We start from the raw sequence: 22254 nt of genomic DNA, 5'->3' as shown, positions 1-22254 counted from the left end.
TGGAGAAATGAGTTGCCCGGGATCCACAGCACAACTAGCACTTACACCCAGGACCCTAGGGCCCCAGAGCCGGGCACTTCCTGAAGCAGGTGGGGACCCCCAACCCCCCAGGCCTCACCTCATACGTCAGGTTCTGCTGCACCCGGCGTCCGTCCCAGGACAGATCGAGCCACTCGCTGAACACGGCTGGGGTCTGTGTTAAGGCCCCACAGGCCCTGAGGGCGCCCAGGCCCCAGGTGTCCTGGAGCTGAAGAGGATGGAGGACGTGACTGGGGGGAGGGAGGGCAACACAGGGCTCAGAGAAAGGCCTGTGCCTGATGAGCAGGGCAGCCAGTGCCTACCTGCCCCGGGGAGGTGGCCACGCAACCATCCCAGGAGGTGCTGTGCGCCAAGGACCTGTTGGCCCAGGTGAGCTGCAAAGTCGCAGGCTGCCCTCCATTCCAGGCAAGCTGTACCTGCAAGGAGGTGGGGCCCGTGGCGGGCGGAGGAGAGAGGTGGGGAGTGGAGACGGTGCCTCCTCTTGCGCTCGTGTTCGTAAGAGCTTAGAGCCACGCTCAGGCTGGGAGGCCAGAGGCGTTCAGATGGAAAACTCCTCATTCTCAACACCCAGACTCATCATTCCCAAAGACAGAATGAAATCTGAGTCCCTCACTGGGGTTCGTGGGGCTGCTGTGGACTGACTCACATCACCCCACAAGTTCGTATGTTGAAGCCCTAATCCCCAATGTGACAGCATCAGGAGGTGGGGCCGCTGGGAGGTGATTAGGGTTAGATGAGGTTTGGGGCGGGGGGGTCATGATGGAATGAGTGTCTTTGTAAGAAGGACCCCAGAGAGCTCTCTCCCTGACACGTAAGGACACAGTGAGATGGCTGCAGGCTAGGAAGAGAGCTCTCACCAGAACCTGACAGTGCTGGCACCTTGATCTTGGGCTTCTAGCCTCCAGAAGCGTGAGAAATAAATGTCTGCGGTTTAAGCCACACAGCCTGGACTATTTTGCTATGGCAGCCCGAGCCAAGAGAGGGGCCCTGCGTGCTGCCCCTCCCCTGACCTCATCTCCCCCCTCGCCTGCCCCATCGCTTCCCTGGTCCCGGTCTTAATTGCCTCTGGCTCTCCCTGAAGCACCCAGCCCGTCCCCACCTCGGGGCCTTTTCACTTGCTGTTCCTCCTGCCTGGACTGCGCTGCTTCTCCAGCTTGTCACAGGCAGCTCCTCCCCATCCGCGGGTCCTCAGCTGACAAACCACCTCCTCCAGGAAGCCCTCGCTGTCCACCCCATCTAAAGCAGCCCCCCACACTCCAATGTTTCTCTCCCTTAGCACCCTCCTTACTTTCTTTATGGTGCTTACCACAACTGTTAATTTCTTTATTCATTCATTTGCTTGAGTTTTGGTCTTTTTGCCTGTTTTGCCTGGCACACACTGGCCTACCGTCTTCCATTTCACAGAAGAAAAAAACTGAGGCTTAGGGAGGTGCTGTGAGCTGCCCAAGGCCTCCCAGTCAGATGCAGAGTCCAGCTGCCCTGCTCAAACCCCTGCAGTGACTGACTGAACAAACGGACACTTCAGTGATGAACTGGACATGCTTGTAACTGTTTCTCCCACTAAAATGTGAGCTTTATCAATGCAGGGACTGTGTCTGCACCTCAACACTGCCTGGCACACAGTAGGTGCTTAATAAGGTACCGATGAAGGAATGAAGGAATGAATGAAGGTCCCTTTGGGGTTCCAAGCTTCAGGAATCTGTGATTCCAGAGATGTCCTTGTCTCTGATGAACAAATGGGATCCTCCTCCCCCACATGTGGTCCCAGATGCCCCACCCGTGGGCTCAGCCACGCAGCTCACCAACCCCCAAGACCCCTACACCCAGGGCCCCTCAGATGCTCCCTGCTCACCTGCCGGCTCTGCCTGCCACCCCTGCTCTCAGCAAGGCCACTGGCCTCGGCCCGCCACCAGGAGAGGCTGAAGGGGTGAGCCAGGGCCAGGTGGGCGGCCAGCTTGCCCTTTCCCAGACGAAGAGAGGAGGACAGCACCACCTGGGGAGGGGACAGCCTGAGGGGGAGGGCTCCCCCAGAGAGGCCAACCCCCTCCCCACCACCCAGTGCAGGCAACCTTCTTCATCAAGGTCATGGAAGTGAGGGCTGCTGGCCCAGCACTGTGGGAGGCCCTCCAAGAGCTTCAGCCCATTTTGCAGAGGAGTAAGTTGAGGCATGGAGAGAAGCAGATAGGGACAAGCATATGACAAAGATGGGACTGGGAGTGACACACTGTGGTGGCTGGAGGCATTTCATGGGCATTTCATGGGTTCAAATCCCAGCCCTGCCTTCCAGTAGCTCCGTGACTCTGGGCAAGACCTCATGCCACTCTGAGCTTCAATTTCATCTTCTAGAAATGGGGCTGATGTACCTGGCACACAAGAGGCCTGCAGTATGCGTCAGCCACTGGTCTTCCTGTCCCAGGTGGTGCTGGGACCCAGGTTTCCTCCTCCCACCCAGTGCCCTTCCGATGGTCCCTTGGGGACTGGGGCCCAGCCCTGTTGGCCCTGTAAGGCTCCTCGGGCAGGGCAGGGCCCCAAGTGCCCCACTCAGGCCACAGGGTGGGCTTCCCAGGTATCCTTCCAGCCCTGACGCCTACCTGGTTTTTGCCATCCCAGCCCACGACCAGGTCATCCTGGTGGCTGCGTCGCGAATGCTCAGAGGCAAGGCGGAGGCTGCAGTGCCGAGGCAGGGGGAGCGGCAGAGGGTGGATGAGCTCCACTGGAGGCAGGGACACGGGGAGGGGCGGGAACATGAGCTGAGGACATCAGCTCGAGGCCGAGAGGGTATAGGGGGCCACATGCTCAGGTAATCTGCACAAAATTCAGAAGCTACACCCTCACTTGGTCCCCATACCACTCAGTATAGTCCCTCAGTGTCCCCGTGAGAACCCCAAATCTCTACTCCTGCAACGAGGCTTTGTACCTCCTCCATCAAGAGGTGGAATTTGTTTCCCTGGCCCTTGAAACTGGGTTGGCCTTGTGATTTGCTTGTAGAATTTGGTGAAGTTGACACTGGCAAACCCAGCCTAGGCCTAAAGGCAAACCCAGCCTAGGCCTAAAGCGTCCTCAGCTCCCACTGGCTCTCTGGGATCCCTGCCCAGCCACTGTGAGAACAAATCCAGGCTGGCCTGCTGGACGGTGACACCACACAGAGGAGAACCTGAATGTTTCGGTCGAGGCTGTCCCAGACCAGCTGACAGGCAGCCAGCCCCCGAACACGTTAGAAAGCCCAGCCAAGATCAGCAGCACCACCTACCCAACTTGGGGCTGACTTTGATGCGTGAGTAAGACCAGAAGAGCTGCCCAGCTGACCCACAGGCCCATGAGCAGTGATAAATACTTATTACTATAAGTCACTGAGTTTGGGGTCATTTGTTACACAGCAATAGCTGACTGATACAGTCTCCTTCTTGTATCATTCTCAGGTCCCTCACACTCATGGTTGCCCAGGCCTCTTTGAATGTCCCACACCTACCTGGCCACACTCACCTGCCCCATGATCTCATTCCACCTTGGGGTGTGACACAGGTGGTACCTTCATAGCTGAGGCCTCACAGCAGACAGTCTCCTTGCCCTAGATTTTCTTCCTGCATCCCTTAAGGCTGAGTCCAGCTGCCCTGACCTCCTGCACCACTTGATCCCATCCTGTGAGGCCACCAACTGGTCCTGCCTTCCTAGACCCCTAAAGCAGGTGTCCACCAAGACCCCATTGCAGACAACAGCCACCGTGCTGCCCTCTGAGCCCTCTGGAAGGGGTGCTGCCTGTCCCCACACAGACTCTGGGGAGCTGTGCCCAGAGACGGTGGCACCAGCTGGTTCTCAAGGCATCATCTGGTCACCAGTCCAGGGAGCACTGACCACATTTGCATGCCACATGCAGAGCCACAGCCCTCATTCCCTCCACCCCTGACCTGCTGGCTCCTATGCTCTGTGAGCACCTGGCAGGGTCCACGGACTGCTCCGCCCACCCACGGGCCCCCGAGCACGCACACGCTCACACATGCACACGAGGGCATCACACATGCACACGAGGGCTACACACATGCACACGAGGGCATCACACACCGCCCTGGCGTGCTGAGGGTCTTCTCATTTCCTCTGCCTTGCAGGGCACATGTGTGGCAACCGTGATCATGGGGAACTCCACTGGGCCACTCAGCAAGCCGTCCCCCGGGGCCAGGGTCTGCACCGTGTCTCCCGCCTGGCAGGCCAGCAGGTCGGGCTCTGCTCTGTGTAAGGGGGCTCCTCAAACACTAACTGACAGTCTGTGTGCACAGACCCTTGGGGACAGGGTTGTTTCCTGGAGGGCCGCAGGGGTCACGGGTGCCACCATTGGGGCTGCACTCACCTCCCCTGCCAACCTTCAGTCTGTCAGCCTCCGCTCTGAAACCTCTCGGGGATGCTCAGAGTTGGCACACCTTCCACGCCCTGGCCCTACCCTCCTGTCTTAACACACTCAGGTAAAACCCCAACTCCTTGTCCGGGCCTGGGATCCTGTGTGACCTGGCTCCCCTGACCTCTCCCACCTCATCTCCCCCCTGCTCCTCCCTTCAGTCCACTCCAGCCACACTGGCCTTGCTGCTGTTGCTCCAGCCACAAAGCTTGTTCCCACCCCAGGGCCTTTGCACCTGCTGTTCCTTCTGCCTGCAATGATCTCCCCAGAGCTTCACCTTCTTGGCACTCGGGGCTCAGCTTAAACATCACCTCCTGAGACAGCCCTTCCCCGACCACCCCACCTGGAGGAGCTCCAGGCCCCCAAACCAAGCCCTGCTTGTTTTCTCAGCCCTTCTCTCTAGGAGACACCCTGACGTTATCTTGTTCAGTATGTGTCCCTGCTCACAGCCTGCCTCCCTGAAGGCGGGGACCTGGGCCATCTTATTTCCCAGTGGATCCCCAGCACCTGGAACAGCACCTGGGATAAGCAGGTGCTCAATGATGGTGCTCTGAGTGACTGGGTGAATGGGCCACCCCTGCTGCAGCCACTGGGAGACTCACCCTGCAGGCTGAGGGTCCCGGTGGGCTTGAGGAAGGGCCCGGAGAGGCTCCCGTTGATGGCCATCTCCTGGCCATCCCAGAGCACCATGTGGTGCAGGACACGGGTGCCACGGGCTCGCTCGTATGAGGTCTGCAGGACCAGCTCCCCAGGAAGGGTGTGGAGCTGGAAGAGAAAGATGGAGCTGGGTCACAGGGGAACCCGGCCCATGTTCCCGCTGAGGGTAGGAAAGGAGAGAAGCTTTCAGAAGAGGAAACACAAGAAACAAAGTTCTAACAGTTTACTGGGCTGGGCAGATAATGTAAGGGAGGGGAGTGAGGGGGTGCAAGGGGTGTGACATAGGAGACCGACGCCCCCTGTAAAGAGGACAGCCGCCTCTCAGCTCCACTTCCAAGTTGTGTGGCCTTGGGCCAGTTTCCCAACCTCTCTGGGCCTCATTTCCTTGTGTATAAAATGGGGTAAGAATAACAGTGCCAACTTCGGTGATATAATGGGTGTGATGTGCTCAGCCCAGGGCTGGACCCATGGACAATGCCATGTGGGGCTGCTGCAGTTGGTAGTAGGATTTCTCAAACATTTAGTGAGCACGTATTATGTCCTTGACCCAGTGCTGGGGGTTGGGGTACAAAGATAAACAAGACTGGCCCTGGCCCTTCAGGGCCTCCAGGCTGGTGGGGAGACAGTCACAGAGACAGAAAATGGTGGGACAAGGTGACAAGAGTAGCCACGAAAGATATTAGAGGGACAAAGAAACACAAAGAAAATAAGTGGACAAAGCAGGGAAGGGCATTCTAGGCAGAAGGAACAGCCTGTGCAAAGGCTCAGCAAGGAGCACTCTCCCTGCTGGTGGGTGCCACAGGTGGAGGGTGGAGGGGACTTTTGGTGGGACGAGGGAAACTGACTCTTAAATGTCTCTAAAGCCCATCACTACTGCCCCCACCTTGGTCCAAGACATCATCATTCTGGCCCTGCCCACTGGCTTCTTCACTGTTGTCTCTGCTGTCCCCTGTAGGTCCCTCCCCACACAGCAGCCAGAGGAATCTGAAAGCACCCCTTGGATAGTGTCCTCAAAAGGCGTCCAATTTCAGAGAGAATAAAATCCAAACTCCTCCCTGTGGCCTGACATGCCCTGCATGATTGGATTCCCACTACTGCCCACCATTTCCCCCTCACTTACTCTGCTCCAGCCCAGTGGCCATTCCTCAAATATGCCAAATTCATTCCTGCCCAGGCCCTTTGCACGTCTTGTTCCCTCTGCCTGGAATGCTCTTTCACTAGATTTTCTTTTTTCTTTTCTTCTTTTTTTAACATCTTTATTGGAGTATAATTGCTTTACAATGGTGTGTTAGTTTCTGCTGTATAACAAAGTGAATCAGCTATATGCATACATATATCCCCATATCCCCTCCCTCTTGCTTCTCCCTCCCTCCCTCCCTCTCCCACCCCTCTAGGTGGTCACAAAGCACCGAGCTGATCTCCCTGTGCTATGCGGCTGCTTCCCACTGGCTATCTATTTTACATTTGGTAGTGTATATATGTCAATGCTACTCTCTCACTTCGTCCCAGCTTCCCCCCGTCTCACTTAGCCCTCCCAGCGTCCTCAAGTCTATTCTCTACATCTGCGTCTTTATTCCTGTCCTGCCCCTAGGTTCATCAGTACCATTTTTTTTTTTAGATTCCATATATATGTGTTAGCATATGGTATTTGTTTTCCTCTTTCTGACTTACTTCACTCTGTATGACAGACTCTAGGTCCATCTACCTCACTACAGATAACTCAGTTTCTTTTTATGGCTGAGTAATATTCCATTGTATATACGTGCCACATCTTCTTTATCCATTCATCTGTCGATGGACACTTAGGTTGCTTCCATGTCCTGGCTATTGTAAATAGTGCTGCAATGAACACTGTGATACATGACTCTTTTTGAATTATGGTTTTCTCAGGGAATATGCCCAGTAGTGGGATTGCTGGGTCGTATGGTAATTCTATTTGTAGTATTTTAAGGAACCTCCATACTGTTCTCCATAGTGGCTGTATCAATTTACATTCCCACCAACAGTGCAAGAGGGTTCCCTTTTCTCCACACCCTCTCCAGCATTTATTGCTTGTAGATTTTTTGGTGATGGCCATTCTGACTGGTGTGAGGTGATACCTCACTGTGGTTTTGATTTGCTTTTCTCTAGTGATTAGTGACGCTGAGCATCCTTTCACGTGTTTGTTGACCGTCTGTGTATCTTCTTTCCACCAGATTTTCAAATGGCTGATATTTGCTTGTCATCTCCGGCCAGCTCAAATGTCACCTCCTTAGTGGGGCCTTTCCTGGCCACCTAAATAGCTCCCCAGTAATTCCCACTCATATCACCCCATTTTGTTTTTTCTATAGTATGTATCATCATCTGGTATATTTTCTTATTTGATTTTTTTGTTGGTCAATCTCCCCACTAGACTGTACACTTGATGAGAGGAAGGACTCATCAATCCTGTTCTAAGCAACATCCCCAGTTTCTGGAATAGTGTCTGGTCTGGCACCTAGTAGATGCTCAATAAATAATGTGGAAGGAAGGGAGGGAGGGAGGGAGGGAGGGAGGGAGGGAGGGAGGGAGGATGGATGGATACAGAGGCCAGCTGAGAATCCACTCCAGCAAATTTTGCCCATATCACAGCTCTGCCTGCATTGGATCCTCCCAGGAACCAGGACAATTCCTCTTTTCTCAAAGGGCTGCCCCAGGAGCCTCCCAGCCTGCCCTAGCCCTGGCTCTGGCCTCCTCCACGCACCTGGGGGAAGGTCTGTTCCAGCGTGATGATGTTGGTGAGACTGTTCTTAGCAGCCACCAGCCTGGAGCCAACGTGGAAATGATGCTCCTCCACCATCAAGGCAAATGTGCTCTCGGCTCCACCCTCAGAATATCGTAGCTGGGCCAGAAGAAAAGCAAGTCAGATCTCCTCATCCAAGTCTCTGACGGAACACTGAGGAAGATGCTGGCTCCACACTAAGCAAGCTCGGCCTCCCAAAGCCCCGGGCCCGAAAGACGCACAGCTCCCTGGATGGGACAAACTCTGATGACATGAGGGTCCTGAAGCTCAGTTTAGACCACCAGGTGTGGCCATGACAACAGTCTCCCTGTGCCCTTCACGCTGTTAACACTGACTTGTAGATAGCTACCAGCCTGGGGCGGGCAGGCAAGAATTCTAGTTGTATTACCATTGTGAACAGCAGGGGGCAGTCTACTGCAGAGGACAACACACAAGCACTGCATTAAACAGACCAGGGCCCCGATTCCGGCTCTAGCAGGTATGGGATGAATGACCTCTAGCTAGTTCCATAACCACCTTCACTTTCTTATCAGATAAATTGGGATAATGATACCTACTTTATTAATGGGTTGATATGAAAACTATATGAAATAATGTGCTAACTTCCAGGCTGGCTGAATAGCAGAATCACTTAGGGCACCTGCCGAAAATATAGATTCTGGGCCCCCACCCAAGACCTATAAAAACAGAGCCTCTGGAAACTGGGTCAAGAACTGGTATTCTTAAGAGCTCTCCAGAAGCATCATTAATTTAGTGATGCCCCTGTCAAAAACGTTCAACCTGAATCATGTTTCACACAAACAATCTGACAAATTCAAATGGGGGATTTTTGCAAAACAACTGCCTGAACACTGCGAAATCATCAATGCAGGAAAATTTAACTATAGCGTATTTACAATATTGTGTTAGTTTCAGGTATACAGCTTCCGATTCTTTTCCATTACAGGTTATTACAAGATACTGAATACAGTTCCCTGTGCTACACAGTAAATCCTTGTTGTGCAATGCAGGAGTTCTTCTTTAATGTGGTTAATGACAATGAAATGCTTAGGGGCAAGTATATCAATATCAGCAACTTACTTTGAAATGCATCAAAAATTAAGAAGGATGGAGAACTATGTGATAAAGTAGAGCAAAATATGAATGAAAAAAACCTAGGTGATGGGTATGTGGGTGTTCACTATAAAATTGTTTTAATTTTTCAGTGTCTGAAAAGTGTAATAATAAAATGTAGGCAGTGGGAAGAGAACTTCTAGATCAGGGGTCAGTCTTTGGGCCAAATTTGGCCCACTGCCTCATTTTGTAAATAAAGTTTTATTGGAACACGACCATGCCCATTTATTTACATACTGTCTATCGCTGCTCTTTTGTTACAATGGTAGTAGTTGTGACAGAGAGGGTATTGGGTGTAAAGGCTAAAATGTTTATTATCTGGCCCTTTACAGTAAAAGTTTGCAGACCTCTGTTCTAGATTAAGAAACTAAAGAGATTTCGGATTAAGAAACTGAATTTCTAGATTAAGAAACTGAATACCCTGGATGATCCTGATCTGCATTCTGGATTTAAAACAAAGAAAACAAAACCGCTCGAAAGAACATTATTGCAGAAGAATGTGACAACTGGGAAATTTTATGATGAACCATATATTCGATAATGGTATTATGTCACATGTTAAATTTCCTGAATTTTGTAATTCTGTTGTGTTATACAAGAAAATACCCTTGTTATAGGAAATACTCGCTGCAGTATTTAGGAGTAAAGAGATGCCTCCAGAAACAACTCAATATTAACTCACAATAATACAGAAAATACGTGTACGAATATACAAATGTATATAACATATGTAAGTATAAATAGAAAGACGTGGTAAGATATTAACATTTGGTGATACAAGATAAATACCAGGGATGTATGTACAACAGGATGACTACAGTTAACCCTGTTGGACGGTATATTTGAAAGTGGTTAAGAGAAGAGAAAGGTACAAATGAACCAATTTACAAAACAGAAACAGATGCAGAAAACAAACTTATGATTACTAAGGAGGAAAGGGGGGCAGGGATAAATTGGGAGATTGGGATTGATATATACACATATATAAAATAGATAACTAATAAGGACCTACTGTAGAGCACAGGGAACTCTACTCAATGCTCCGTAATGACCTACATGGGAACAGAATCTAAAAAAGAGTGGATATATGTATACGTACAACTGAATCACTTTGCTGTACAGCCGAAAGTAACACAGCATTGTAAATCAACTATATTCCAATAAAAATTAATTTAAAAAAAAAAGAGGAGATTCTAAGAGTTCTTATCACAAGGAAATAATTTTTTTTCCTTTTCTTTTTCTGTAGCTCTATGAGATGATGGATGTTGACTAAACTTACTGTAGTTATTTCACAATAGATGTAAGTCAGATCAGTATGTTGTGCATGTTAAAGTTATACAGAGCTGTATGTCAATTACATCTCAATAAAACTGGGGAAAAAACCGACTGGTAAATGTCCACTGTCCTACAATAACTTTTCTATAGGTCGGAAATTATTCAAAATAAAGATTAGGGGAAAACTAAGAGGTTCCCCAAATGATGGTGCAGTGAAATCTGGGGAGCACTGAGATTCTGTGTGATGTGTGGGTACAGGGCCTGGCACACAGTAGGTGCTCTATAAACAAAGGCAGCCTGGCCCAGGGCAGGGAGGGCTTTTAACAAAACTGGGTGGCTGGTGGGATAATGAAGTGACCAGCTGGTGATTTTAATCACTCACTCATTTACACATCCTGTCATTCATTCATTCATTCTTTCATTCATTCACTACACGCACCTACTATGTACTGGGCCCTGTGCCAGGTGCTGGGCACACCCTCCAGGATCTCCTGATCTGGGGAAGAGGGGCAGACAGAAATAAACAATGGCAGCAGCACGGAGGGAGGGGGAATCATGGGTCTCATGGGTCCTCCTGTCTTCCCCCAGGACCTCCAGATGCTACACACAGGGCAGATGCATGAGTGCGGGAGATGCTGGGGGTTCCAGGTAAAAATGGGATTTGTGGACACAGGGCATGAAGACACGCAAAGACCCGTGGGAAGGCAGACGGGACACCTGGGAGGTGATGCTGGCTCAGCTCATCTGAGGCCGTGTCATCTGATCCAGCGACCGGGAGCGTGCCAGGCCGGGTGAGGCGGCACCAGGCACCAGGCGGGCAGAGCCTCCCCTGGCTCCTAAGGGTCTCGTGGGCCTGGCTGGGGGCCGCAGGGGCTATAGCCCAGGAATGTAAACCTGGGCCTGTTTGGGAAAGCTGGAGCCAGGGGTTTCCGAGCGTCGCCCACGGGGGCCTGTGCAGCCGGCAGACAGATGTGGATGTGTTAACACTCTCCACACCCGCCTCGGGCAGGGCACCTGGAACCAGTTAGGAGCTCGGGGGAGGCGGGGACACAGTTACCTTGGTTGAGGCTGAGGCTCTGCTGGGGCAGCAGCCTAGGAGGATGGGGAGGTGATGCCGGCCTGAGAGCCGCAGCTCTTTGCTGGAAAGAAAGAGGATGTGAGAGGCCTGGCTTGAGCGCACCCTGTCCAGGGCCTCCAGGGCCGGGTCAGGACCAAGCCAACCTCCCCAGCAGAGGGGTGGAGACTCAGGAACACAGCAGCAGAATAGCGATAAAGGGCTATTCACACGCCCCGAGGCCTGAGGGCCATCGGTTGTAATGGTCGGGGCTGCAGCCTGCCCCCAGGCGACCTGAGTTTGAATCCCAGCTTGGCCTCTGCCTGGTCCTGGGCAGGGACATTGGGCAAGTCCCTCAGTTTCCCCTTCAGCACAGGGGCTGGGTGGTACCGGGAGGCATGTCTTCTGGAGGCCCACCGAGGGCCCCCTCGGGCTTGGCCAGTGGAGCCTCAGCAGAGAGGACGGTGGGATTTAAACCCGGGCTCCCTCCCAGCACCCCTTCCTTGCCTCTTCAGGCTGGGGTGTTCATGTCTCCCCACTGCTGCCAGCCCTGGGGGCTGTCCTGGCCTGGTGGTGTCTCTACACCAGGGTGTCTCACCCTCAGCGCAGCTGACACCTTGGGCCACACGATTCACTGTCGTGGGCTGACCTGTGCGTTACAGGGGTCTGGCAGCACCTCTGGCCCCCGCCCACTAGGAGCCAGTAGCATCCCACGCCGAGTCGTAACAACCAGACATTTCCCCACACATTGCCAGACACTCCTGGGTGGGCACACTCGCCCCCCGGTGAGAACCACTGGCCACCTGACTTCATCTGACTGTAAGACCCCCGACCCCGGCACCCAGTAGGTCCCTGGATTGAAGAGCCGTAATAGTTACTAATATGTACTAGAGGCCTGGGATGCATTTAGTTTGTGAGACCAAGAACTCCTCATCCATGTCCTGCCCCCAGAGGTCAAAGATATTTTATCAGCTGTGTGACCTTAGGTAAGTCACTTGGCCTCTCTGAGCCTCCCTTGTCACACCTGTGCAGTGGGGCTGTAGGTCAGGAGTGCTCAGCTGTGGTCTCCCTCACTCATTCCTCTCCTCTCAGGGCCCCCAGAGTGTAGAGAACCCCTCACCTGAGCGCCCGGTTCTGGCCACGGATGTTGAAGACCAGGCAGGCTTGAGAATCACAGGTCAGCTGCAGGGAAGAACTCATCTCCTCCTCTGTCCAGAGCTCCCAGAACATGAGCTGAAGAGGGATCGGGGGGAAGGCTGTGAGGTGTGGGGAGGGTAGGGGCCTGAGGACCCTCACAGGCCAGGCCATGCTCCACAGCCCCAGCATGTCCCTGTCCCCCCCTGCCCGGCGTGGCAGACGCCCATCAGGCCTGGTCCCATCAAACAACCTCTTGGACGGTGAGGACCCTTGGGCAGGGCCTGGACTGGCTCCCTCACTGCAGCCCAGGTTGCCTACTGTGGGCCCCCAGTGCAGACCTGCGCCCCTGACGTCGGCAAAGAATGACCTCCCCACGGGTCTTCCATCACCCGGTCCTGAGGCCAGGAAAAGGGGATTCAGATGAAGTCAGGGGAGAAGGGAGCTCGGGCTGCTCCGTTGTGGGTTACAGTGACGCAGACCCTCTGCGTGAACAGTGACATCCTGGCCCTCCAGGACTGCTCCCACGGCAGGGTGCAGTGAGGGGCAGGGGGATTGCTGGATAGTCCAAAACAGGAGGTTGGAAAAGAGGCTTTGATGCGTGCGCTCTGTGACTTGTGGGGGAGTGGGAGGGCCCAGCCAAGCAAGGTGAGTTCACACCAAACGACAGTGGCTGGGACATGGCGCCGTGCAGTGGGGCCACAGCACATTTCCTTTCTCAGAGGTTGTTGGCGGGGAGCATCTCATGGAAGGGCCCCGTACCAAGCCTGAGTCCCTATTTTGATGTCTACTTGTTATGTGACCTTGGGCAGGTCACCTAGGCGCTCATGTGTGACCCAGAGATGATGATGATGATGATTACAGCTACCACCATCATCATCACCACCAGAGCAGCAGAAGCTTCTAAAGCATCTGCTTCAGCCACACACTGTCCCAGGTGCATTCCTGGTATTCCTCGCTCCATCCTCACAACCCCCACATTATTGACACAATTATTATCCCCATTTCACAGATGAGGAGATGGAGGGCACAGAGAGGTTAAGGAATTTGCCCAAGGCCACACAGCCAGCAAAAGGCAGAGCTGGGACTGACCTCCGGAGACGGCATTCTGTAACAACTGTGCCGCTCTGCCTCTCGCTGGGGTGTCAGGTGATGAGTCAATGCATATAAAACCCTTAGCATGGTGCCGAGCACGAAGTAGGCGCTCTACAAATGGAAGCTGAGCTTTGATTTTGATTAAAAAGTGGAAGGGCGGAAAGGACACAGCATCAGGAACTGGAACACAGAGATGCAGGGGGCCAGTCCACATCAGCCCCACAGCTGGGAATACAGAGGTCACTCAGTAGACACTGGTTACAATTATTACTATTATTAATAAAGCCTTTACAAACTGTAAAGTGCTGGAGAGACACAAGGCAAGAGCATCCCGGTCAATCCTGCACACAGTGGTCCTCTGCTCCCGGGAACAGGATGGGAGTTGACAGGATTAGGAGGGAGCCTGCCCCTGCCCAGGCTGGCCACCCACTCCTCACCTGGCTGGCGAAGGGCAGGCCCAGCCTCCGGAGAGCGGGCGCCGTGTGGCTGACATTCACCACCAGCTCCAGAGGGCCGTTCACCGGCCAGGCCACCAGGGCTGCCACGTCCATGCTGATCCCACCATCCCCACTTTGGAGGACCACATGGGCCTGGGTCTGGGTCTCTAAAGGCAGAGAATGGCAAAGGCTGCTAGAGACTGGGGTTCACCTCCCTTCCCAGTTTAGGGTCGCACCCTGAGGATACCAGGGGGATTGACCCTGGGCAAGTGTTTCACCTCTCTGAGTCCCAGTGACATCATCTGTCATGAGGCGTCCCCCAATCTAGGCCTGGCCAGTTCCTTCTCTCATTGGAGTCGCTGCTGATAGGACAACTCCTCCGAGAAGCCCCCCATGACTGCCCATCTAAAGTACCTCCCAGCGCTTCCTGCTCCCTCCCCTGCCAGAAGGTCAGCTCCATGATGCGAGGGGCTTTAGTCTGTTTCATTCTCTGCTATAACCCCAGCACTCAGCACAGCCCCAGCCAGACACATCATAGGTGTCCGGTACTTGTTGAGGGAATGAACAAACCAATGATGCGTCTCTTCAGGGTCAATCAAATATCAAATCAATATCAAATAATACTGACCTGCAGCTTGCCTGGCCCAGGCTGGAGGGTCTCTGTCCCCTCCCACCCCACAGGGGCATCTCTTCCAGTCCCCTGCCTCCCGCTGGGCTGCCCCTCATCTTCGCAGCAGGTAAAAACTCTCCAGAAAAGGAGAGTCCAGGATCTGGCCCAGCCCCATCACCTGCCACTTGGGCCTAGCAGGGAGGGTGGCCCTCTCTGGCAGACACAGACAAGACTGGCAGCTCTGAGCCTCAGTCTCCTCACCTATAAAGTGGGCACAGCCCGCCCACCTCGAGGGACATTGCCAAGATCAACTGAGATTCCACATCTGCGAACACCTGTGCATGGGGCACATAGCAGGTCTCAGGAAGGGGTCGTTTCCTTCCTTCATCATGCAATGTTCAACCACGTGCACCTACTATGTGGGGGGGGGGGCATGAGGAACGAGGGGACACACAGTGAAGGGGACCAAGTCCTCTTGCCCGGGGAGGTTCCAGATTGTGGGAAGTCACCGAGAATGCTGATGCCAGGCAGAAAACGCCCCCCGAGGGACTGGGACGGCAGTGGGTGGGGGATGAGAGGTCACCCTGGCTGGAGGCCAGCACACCAGGCCTCCTGGCCCCGGGCAACTGGAGTGTGGAAATTATCCCTGGGACGACTGTCCTATTACTTTCCTCCCACACCCCCTACAAACCCTTCCTCAGAGCAGTCTGTGAGGTCAGCGCACACCGAGACAGTCGCCTGTCTGACCCAGACCCCCGCTCACACCACAGGATGCTGAGAGCCGAGGATGGAAGAGTTTGAGACCAGAAGAAGGTGACCCAAGGGACTCTGGGACACACAGGGATCCTGATCTCCACAATCTACACAGGGGTCAGAGGATGGTTCTGGAGTCATACCACCTGGATTCATCATTAACCAGCTGTGTAGCCCGGAACAAGTGACTCAACCTCTCTGTACTTCTGTTCCTCCCTTGCAGAATGGGGATGGTGTTACTAACCCCTCTCTCATATGTTCACACATTCACTCAACAGATGATTAATTGAACACCTACTATCTGTCACTCTGCAAACAAACATCATCCCCGTCCTTGTGGAGTGTACATTCTAGTGTGGGGTGAGTGGAAGACAGGCAATGAGAAATAAAGATATTTAAAAAGTAAGTTACACGGTATGTTAGAATGACAAAGCCAGGGAGAGGGATGGGGAGAGCTGGAGAGAGGTGGGGGTGCAAATAAATAGGGGGAGCAGGCAAGGCTTCACTGAGGAGACGACATTTGAGAAATACTCAAAGGAGGTGAGAGAGTGACTGTGGGGAAGAGCATTCCGGGCAGAGGGAATAGCCTGTACAAAGGTCCTGAGGCAGGAGCAAGCCTCATGCGTTGGAGGAATATCAAGGAGTGGAATGAGCAGGGGCCAGGAGAGAGGTCAGAGGTTAGGGTGTGGCTCCTGAGGGCCCGAAGGCCCCACTGGGGGCTTCAACTTTCCCTTGGTGTGCATGGGATGGCTGAGCAGATTCCCTTAGCTCCTGTGCATTGAGGACTTGCCTGGTATGTATGCAGTAAGCATTCAATCAATGGTGGCTCTTATCACTGTCATCTTCCCTTCCTCCTCCAATATGGGTTAAACTGTTTCCCCCTAAAAATTATGTTGAAGTCCTCAGTCCCTGACCTGTGAATGCAGCCTTATTTGGAAATAGGGTCTCTGAAGCGGTAATCCAGCCAAGATGAGGCGCTAGATTAGGACGGGCCCTCGTCCAATGACTGGCATCCTCATAAAAAGAAGAGAAGAGGCAGAGACACAGGGGCAGAGATCACAGTGATGCGGCCACAAGCCCAGGAACCCCTGGGGCCACCAGGAGCTAGAAGAGGCAGGGAAGGATTTTCCCCTGAAGACTTTGGAAGGAGCATGGCCCTGACAACACCTGATTTCTGACTTCCGGCCTCCAGAACGGCGGGAGAATAAACTTCTGTTGTTTTAAGCCACCCAGTTTATGGTACGTTGCTTTGGCAGCCCTGGGAAGTGAATAGACGCTCCCTTAGGAGTGAGGCTCCAAGGCCAAGCGTGTGCTGGTTAGTCCTGGAGCTCAGGGTCAACTGGGCCTTAGGCTGGCGGGCAGTCCCCACATGGGGGAAGCCAGCTCTCATCCATGGGCAGTGCCTGGCGGCCTTACCGCGTGTCTGCAGCTCGGCGCTGATGCGGGCCTCTGCTGGGAACCCCGCCTGCCATAGGGCCTGGCTGTCGTGCTCACTCCAGCCAGAAAGCTCCAGGCGCCCATCGCGGTGATGGCAGCTCACGGAGTAGTTCAGAGACGTGGCCCCTGCCGAGACGCGTCCCAAATTCTCAAAGCCAGAGTCACTGTCGTGAACGTCCACGGAGACCTGGAATGACACCCAGGAGATGCTGGACCACCCTGCACAGAGAGCGTCAGCCCAGCCCAGCGGGCACCAGCTCCCACAAACCCTGGGGTTTTGTACCACCCATGCCGCTGGGATGGGAAGAACCGGGACCCCTTCAAGGAAGCAGGTTGGAGGTTACACGTGGCTAACTACACGTGTGCTGTTTTGCTGGTGGCGAGGGGCTCTGCCTGCTGAGGAGTGACTGCTACCAGGTACAGGGTTCCCATCCGGGGCGATGAAAACATTCTGAATTAGGGAGTAGTCGCACAAATTTATGAACGTACTAAGTGCCCCTAAATTGTACACTTTAAAATAGTTCAAATGGTCAATACATATTTTGCCACAATAAAAAAGTTAACAATAAAATTTTTTCAAATTTTTTCAGAAAGTTAAAAATACACACCTTGGCCCTCAAAGGCCTTTGAGTTCACAACCTCCCCACCATATGTACGTAAGTTAATCCCTGGAGCCACGACAGCACGGCAGCCATCACTGGCCGAACACACAGTGCGTGGCAACAGGTGGCGAGGCCCCTCCCTGCTTTATGTCACCCACTCTATAAAGTGGGAAGTGTCACTCCATCATTCAACGATGCTGACTGAGCACCTACTACATGCTGGGCCCTGTTAAACCTAGGGATGCTGTCATGCACACGACAGACAGAAATGTCTGACCCCGTGGAGCTTAAACACCAGCAGTGGGAGACAGACCAGGACAAGGTCAAAGGCGTCACGTGTCAAACAATGGGAAGATGATGGAAAAGAGAAAGCTGGGAAGAGGCTAGGAAGGGTGTGAAATAAGAAGAAAGATGTAGATATAGATGTCTCTGCCCCCGGTTCCTGCTAATATTTGGTCTTTAACCCCAGTCCTGACACAGAGCCCCTGTACCCTTGTAAATTCTTGAGCGATGGGGGTGACAGGAGCATCTGACGTGGAGCTCCTAAGTCCCTTAGAATTTCCTGGGTGATAGGAGAGTCTTTTGTGCTAATGAGGTGACTCTTGGGGGGCTCCTGGGTGGAGGCTGGTCAATCCAGGTTGACTTCAAGGGTTTGACTGCACGACTGGAAGGATGGACGAGGTACCATTTGCCGAGATGGGGAGATGGGGAGACAGGGAGGGGCAGGTCGGGGGTGTTGGCCTGTCTGGCTTGCAACAGTCAAGTCGGAGGTGCCTGCCAGGCATCCGAGTGGAGATCCAGCAGGCAGGTGGGTCTACGGGTCTGGGGTTCAGTGGAGGGAGAAATGGGGGACATGGCAGTGCAGAGACGGCACTGGTGTGAGACTGGATGAGCCCATGAAGGGAGTGTGTGTGGAAAACGGGGAAAAAGAGGGCTGAGGACAAGCGCCAGGTCTGCTGGGAGCGCGAGGAGCTCTGGAGGAGGAGAGTGTGTAACAGCCCCGGGGCACATGGCTGGGCAAGAAAAAAGAGTATTTGCACCCCCAATTTCCAGATGAGGAGACTGAGGCTCAGAGGGAGGTCCGAACCTTGTTCTACCATCCCCTTGTCTCCGAGGTACTTCCAGAAAGGTTTGTTGAATGAATGAATGAATGAATGATTTCCACTATCACTGGTACTTGCTGAGGCTGACCTGCAGGCCCAGCTTGTCCTCCACCCACAGCGTCTGCAGTGTGGGGATGTTGTGCTGGAACGTGCAGTCTAGGGAGATGTGCTCCGGCCACCTAGTGAAGGTCAGCTCCTCAGACACCTGTCAGGGTGGATGACCGTGGGACTGGGGCCATTGGGCTGGGCCATCCCCACAGCCCCCAGCCCTCCAAGGCCCCGTCAGCAGAGCCCCCACCTGTCTGCCATCCACTCCAACCTGCAGGGTGTGTCTGTAGCTGGGCCCGAGCCTCTCGGTGGTCAGGTCCAGCAGGACGTGGGCTGGGAGGGCCAAGGGCTGAAGCAGGTTGTGTGTGAGCAGCAAGTTCACCTCCTGCTGGGTCTACAATAGAGCAAGAGAAACCAACACTCGTGTGAGATATCATGAAGAGATATTTGTACACCCGTGTTCATAGCAGCACTCGTAACAATAGCCAAAGGGTGGAAGCAACCCAAGTGTCCACTGATGAATAAATGGCTCAACAAAATCTGGTCCATCCACCCAATGCAATGCTATTCAGCCTTAAAAAGGAAGGAAATCAACAGAGCTCGGGGGAGGGGAAAATGAGGAGTTATTGTTTAGTGGGTATAGAGTTTCAGTTTTGCTAGATGAAAAGAGTTCTGGAGATGGATGGTGGTGATGTTTGCACAAAAATGTGAACATACTTAATACCGCTGAACTGTGTACTAAAAAGCGGTTAAGATGGTAAATTCTGTTATGCATATTACACCACAATAAAAACAGTTTTAAAATAAAATAAAAACACGTGTGTGATTAATTAATAAAATAATATACAATAAGAAACTGGACACTGTCCAAGTGCTAATGGATAGGATAGATAGATGAATTGTGATAGAGGCACACCGTGGAATACTATACAGCAGTGAAAAAGGATAATCAACACAGAGTGGGTGAATCTCACGAACATAACGTCGAACAAAACAAGGCAGATGCAAAAGGGAGCACGCTGTGTGCTTCCATAAACATGACATTAAAGAAGTCGTGTGAATGGTGGCTCCTGGGGAGTTAGGAAGGGGAGAGGACAGCTGAGGGACTTCTCCTTGGAAGCCTCATTCCTCTACTCATGGACCTTGATGCTCTCATATGCCAGGGTCCTCTTTGGAGCTCAGCGGGTATCCAGATGCTTCTCCTCGGGCCTTGGGGGCACATGGCCTCAGCACCCCTTCCCAGGCCACCCTGGGTACCCCACCCATCCACACCCTCACCTCGGTGGTATTGAGAATGAGCAGTCCCCGTAGTGTGTTGGCATCCACGGTGACCAGCACCTGGGCGTCCACAGCCATGGAGCTCACCATGATGTAGCCGGAGCCATCCACTCGACCCGGGACCCCCAGGGCCTGGAGGGGTTTAAGGAGATGGAAGCAGGGCTTCTTAACTAGGGTGGGGTCCCAAGTGGGCATCAGGGGTCCTATAATCCCCCTTGAACTGACCACAAAGTGGGGCATGTGCCCATGAAAGTCTCTACAGGAGAGGGTTTGTGACTTTGATCAGGTTCCCAGAGTGCCCAAGGTCCCCACATCGGTAGCCCTGCACTGTTCAACGAGCTTCCCCCACCCCCTTCCACCTCCCCAAACTACGAGGATCGCATCTTTATACCCAAGAGAACCACATCCTGTGAAACCGACTGGCCAAGAGTCTTCCAACCACTGGCAGCTGTGAACGTGCATCTCCCCACCTCTCCTCCCCGATCCCCTCCGCCTTCCCAGGCGCACAGAACTCAAACACCTGCTCCCAAAAGGCAGACGGGAGCCTGTCCAGGAAGCAGCCTGCAAGGCTGGCCCACGTGGGCATCTCTCTCTGCTGCTCCCGCAAGCACATCCCAGAGCACATCGGTAGTGTGGTTTCATCTAATCCTGAGAGTGGAGGAGGCCTTTGCACCCCGTTTATGATGATGAAACTGAAGCCCAGGGAGGAACAGTGATTTGCTCAAGGTCACCAGAGACGGGGCAGAATTGCCATTCAGAGTCTGGCGCTTCCTGGCCTCAAAGGCGGCCTTCCCAGCACCCAGGTCGGCTGCCCAACTCTCCACCTGTCTGACACAGCGTTTGACTCTGGTAACCCTTCCCTCCTCTTGGAGTCCTTTCCTCCCCAGCCTTCTCCCTGGGGGTGTCTCCTCCTCTTGGCCTGTTCTTCTTGGTACCCTTGGCCACTTCCTTCTCATCCCTCCAGCTCTGCAGCCTGAGCGCTTAGTCTCCACCCACCCCACAGCCATGTCAGCCAGTCTGTGGCTTTAAATGTGACCACTTAGAGGTGGAGCCCTCCAGTCCAGACCACAGCCGACCTCCCGACTCGAGAGCTGCCCCCAACATCTCCACTTGAGCGTTTAAGAGCCCTGTCAAATTTAACACATCCAAAATAGGCCTGGAGTTGGTGACACCACTTCCCCAACCCTCCTCCTCCATCCACCATTCTCCCCACTCGGAGAACAGCAGCCCCAAACCTCTCATCATGTACGACAAAAGCACAGTCACCATCCACTCTCCTCTTTTTCTCACACCCACATGCAACTTCTATCCAGTCCTCTGTGATGGATCCCGAATCCAAGTGTGCTCCCAGCCCATGGGCTTTTTATAAAACAGGAGTCAGCAAAAAATGGCCCACAGGCCACATCCAGCTCACCGCCTGTTGTAAATAAAGCTTTATTGGAACACAGACACACCCACATAGTGCATATTGTCTATGGCGCTTTGTACTACAAGAGCAGCACCGAGCAGTTACAACAGCGGCTGAACGGCCTACAAAGCCAAAGATATTTACTAGATGAACTTTTATAGAGATGGGTTGCTGACCCCAGTCCTAGAGAATACCCTTCCCTCTCCAGCCCTGCCTCAGGGCCTTTGCACTGGCCATACTTAGAATACCCTTTCCCCAGACACAAAACAATGCTACTCCCTCCTCTCCTTCAAGTCTGTGCTCAAACGTCATCCTGTCTTTGGGGCCAATCTTGACCGACTATAAAATTGCAACATGTGCCCTGTTTTTTACGCCCCCCTTTCCCACTTTCTCTCTCCCCTTAGCCCTCACCACTGTGTGATGCACTCCACAGTTCAGTGATTTATTCTGGGGGTTGCCAGTCTGCCCCAGGCAGGCATTCATATCTGCTTTGTTTATGGGCATATGTCCAGGGCACAGAGGAGCTCCTCAATAAGTATCTGAGGAGTCCATCCCTCCAGGGTTCACCCAATCTCTCTGGTTTGGGCAGTGGTCAAAAAGGAGGCCCCTGTCCTGTCCCCTGGAGACTCTGGTGCCCACCCCTCCTGCTCACCCCTGGCACACCTACCTGCAGGGCCTCACAGGAGCTCTCGGACAGCACCCGCCATTGCAGCCAGGGGTCCAGCTGCAGCTCGCCGCTGCCCCAAAGCTCGCAGGCCCCCGCGTGCAGCTCCAGGCCCAGCTGGCGTCCGGCCTCCCACCCAAGCTGGACGGTCAGCGAGGTCTCTGGGGGAATGGAGTGCAGTGAAAGCAGCGTGTGCCTCATCTTCGCTCGAAGTGTGGCCTCGGATGGGTGCAGGGCCACCAACAAGGTCAGGGAGGCAGTCTGGCCGGCCGCTGCGAGGACCCCTGAAGCTTCTGCTTCCCTACCTGAGGCCTGCAGGGAGCCACTGAGCTGTACCCCTGCTGGGAGGCCCAAGCCCTGCAGGACCATAGAGAGCGGGGTCAGAAGGTGGTCCCACAT

General features: G+C 53.5%; 2 protein-coding genes across 2 annotated transcripts in view; both read right to left on the bottom strand.

The window, feature by feature from the left end:
• The window catches only part of LOC113626596 (uncharacterized), a 16896-nt gene extending 14541 nt beyond the window's left edge, over nt 1–2355 (bottom strand). The window contains exons 1-4 of the mRNA XM_027118352.1: nt 2351–2355; nt 1892–2111; nt 342–455; nt 119–247 (exon numbers count right to left, since the gene is read on the bottom strand). Coding sequence (XP_026974153.1) covers nt 119–247; nt 342–455; nt 1892–2111; nt 2351–2355 — 468 coding nt within the window. The remainder of the gene's footprint in view (nt 1–118; nt 248–341; nt 456–1891; nt 2112–2350) is intronic.
• On the bottom strand, nt 2010–22254 carry LOC113626200 (uncharacterized). Its single transcript, XM_027117399.1, has 11 exons — nt 21859–22254; nt 19784–19915; nt 18756–18899; nt 18546–18662; nt 16732–16939; nt 13953–14119; nt 12407–12519; nt 11290–11371; nt 7806–7943; nt 5029–5191; nt 2010–2752 (listed from the first exon to the last, which is right to left on the bottom strand). Exons 1-11 carry the CDS (start codon nt 22252–22254, stop codon nt 2382–2384), a joined length of 2031 nt encoding a protein of 676 aa, XP_026973200.1. The 3' UTR covers nt 2010–2381.

Source organism: Aethalodelphis obliquidens, unplaced genomic scaffold, assembly GCF_003676395.1.
Source record: "Aethalodelphis obliquidens isolate GAN/ISIS:26980383/991018 unplaced genomic scaffold, ASM367639v1 scaffold18, whole genome shotgun sequence".
Lineage (NCBI taxonomy): Eukaryota > Metazoa > Chordata > Mammalia > Artiodactyla > Delphinidae > Aethalodelphis > Aethalodelphis obliquidens.
This window is presented reverse-complemented; position numbering and strand designations above follow the sequence as displayed.

Coding starts and splice junctions, on each gene's coding strand:
- LOC113626200 (XM_027117399.1), bottom strand. CDS start 22,254: ATGTGGGACCACCTTCTGACCCCGCTCTCTATGGTCCTGCAGGGCTTG. Junction 19,916..21,858: donor GCTCCTGTGAGGCCCTGCAG/GTAGGTGTGCCA, acceptor AAACCCCTCCAG/GCCCTGGGGGTCCCGGGTCG. Junction 18,900..19,783: donor TCATTCTCAATACCACCGAG/GTGAGGGTGTGG, acceptor GCTCTATTGTAG/ACCCAGCAGGAGGTGAACTT.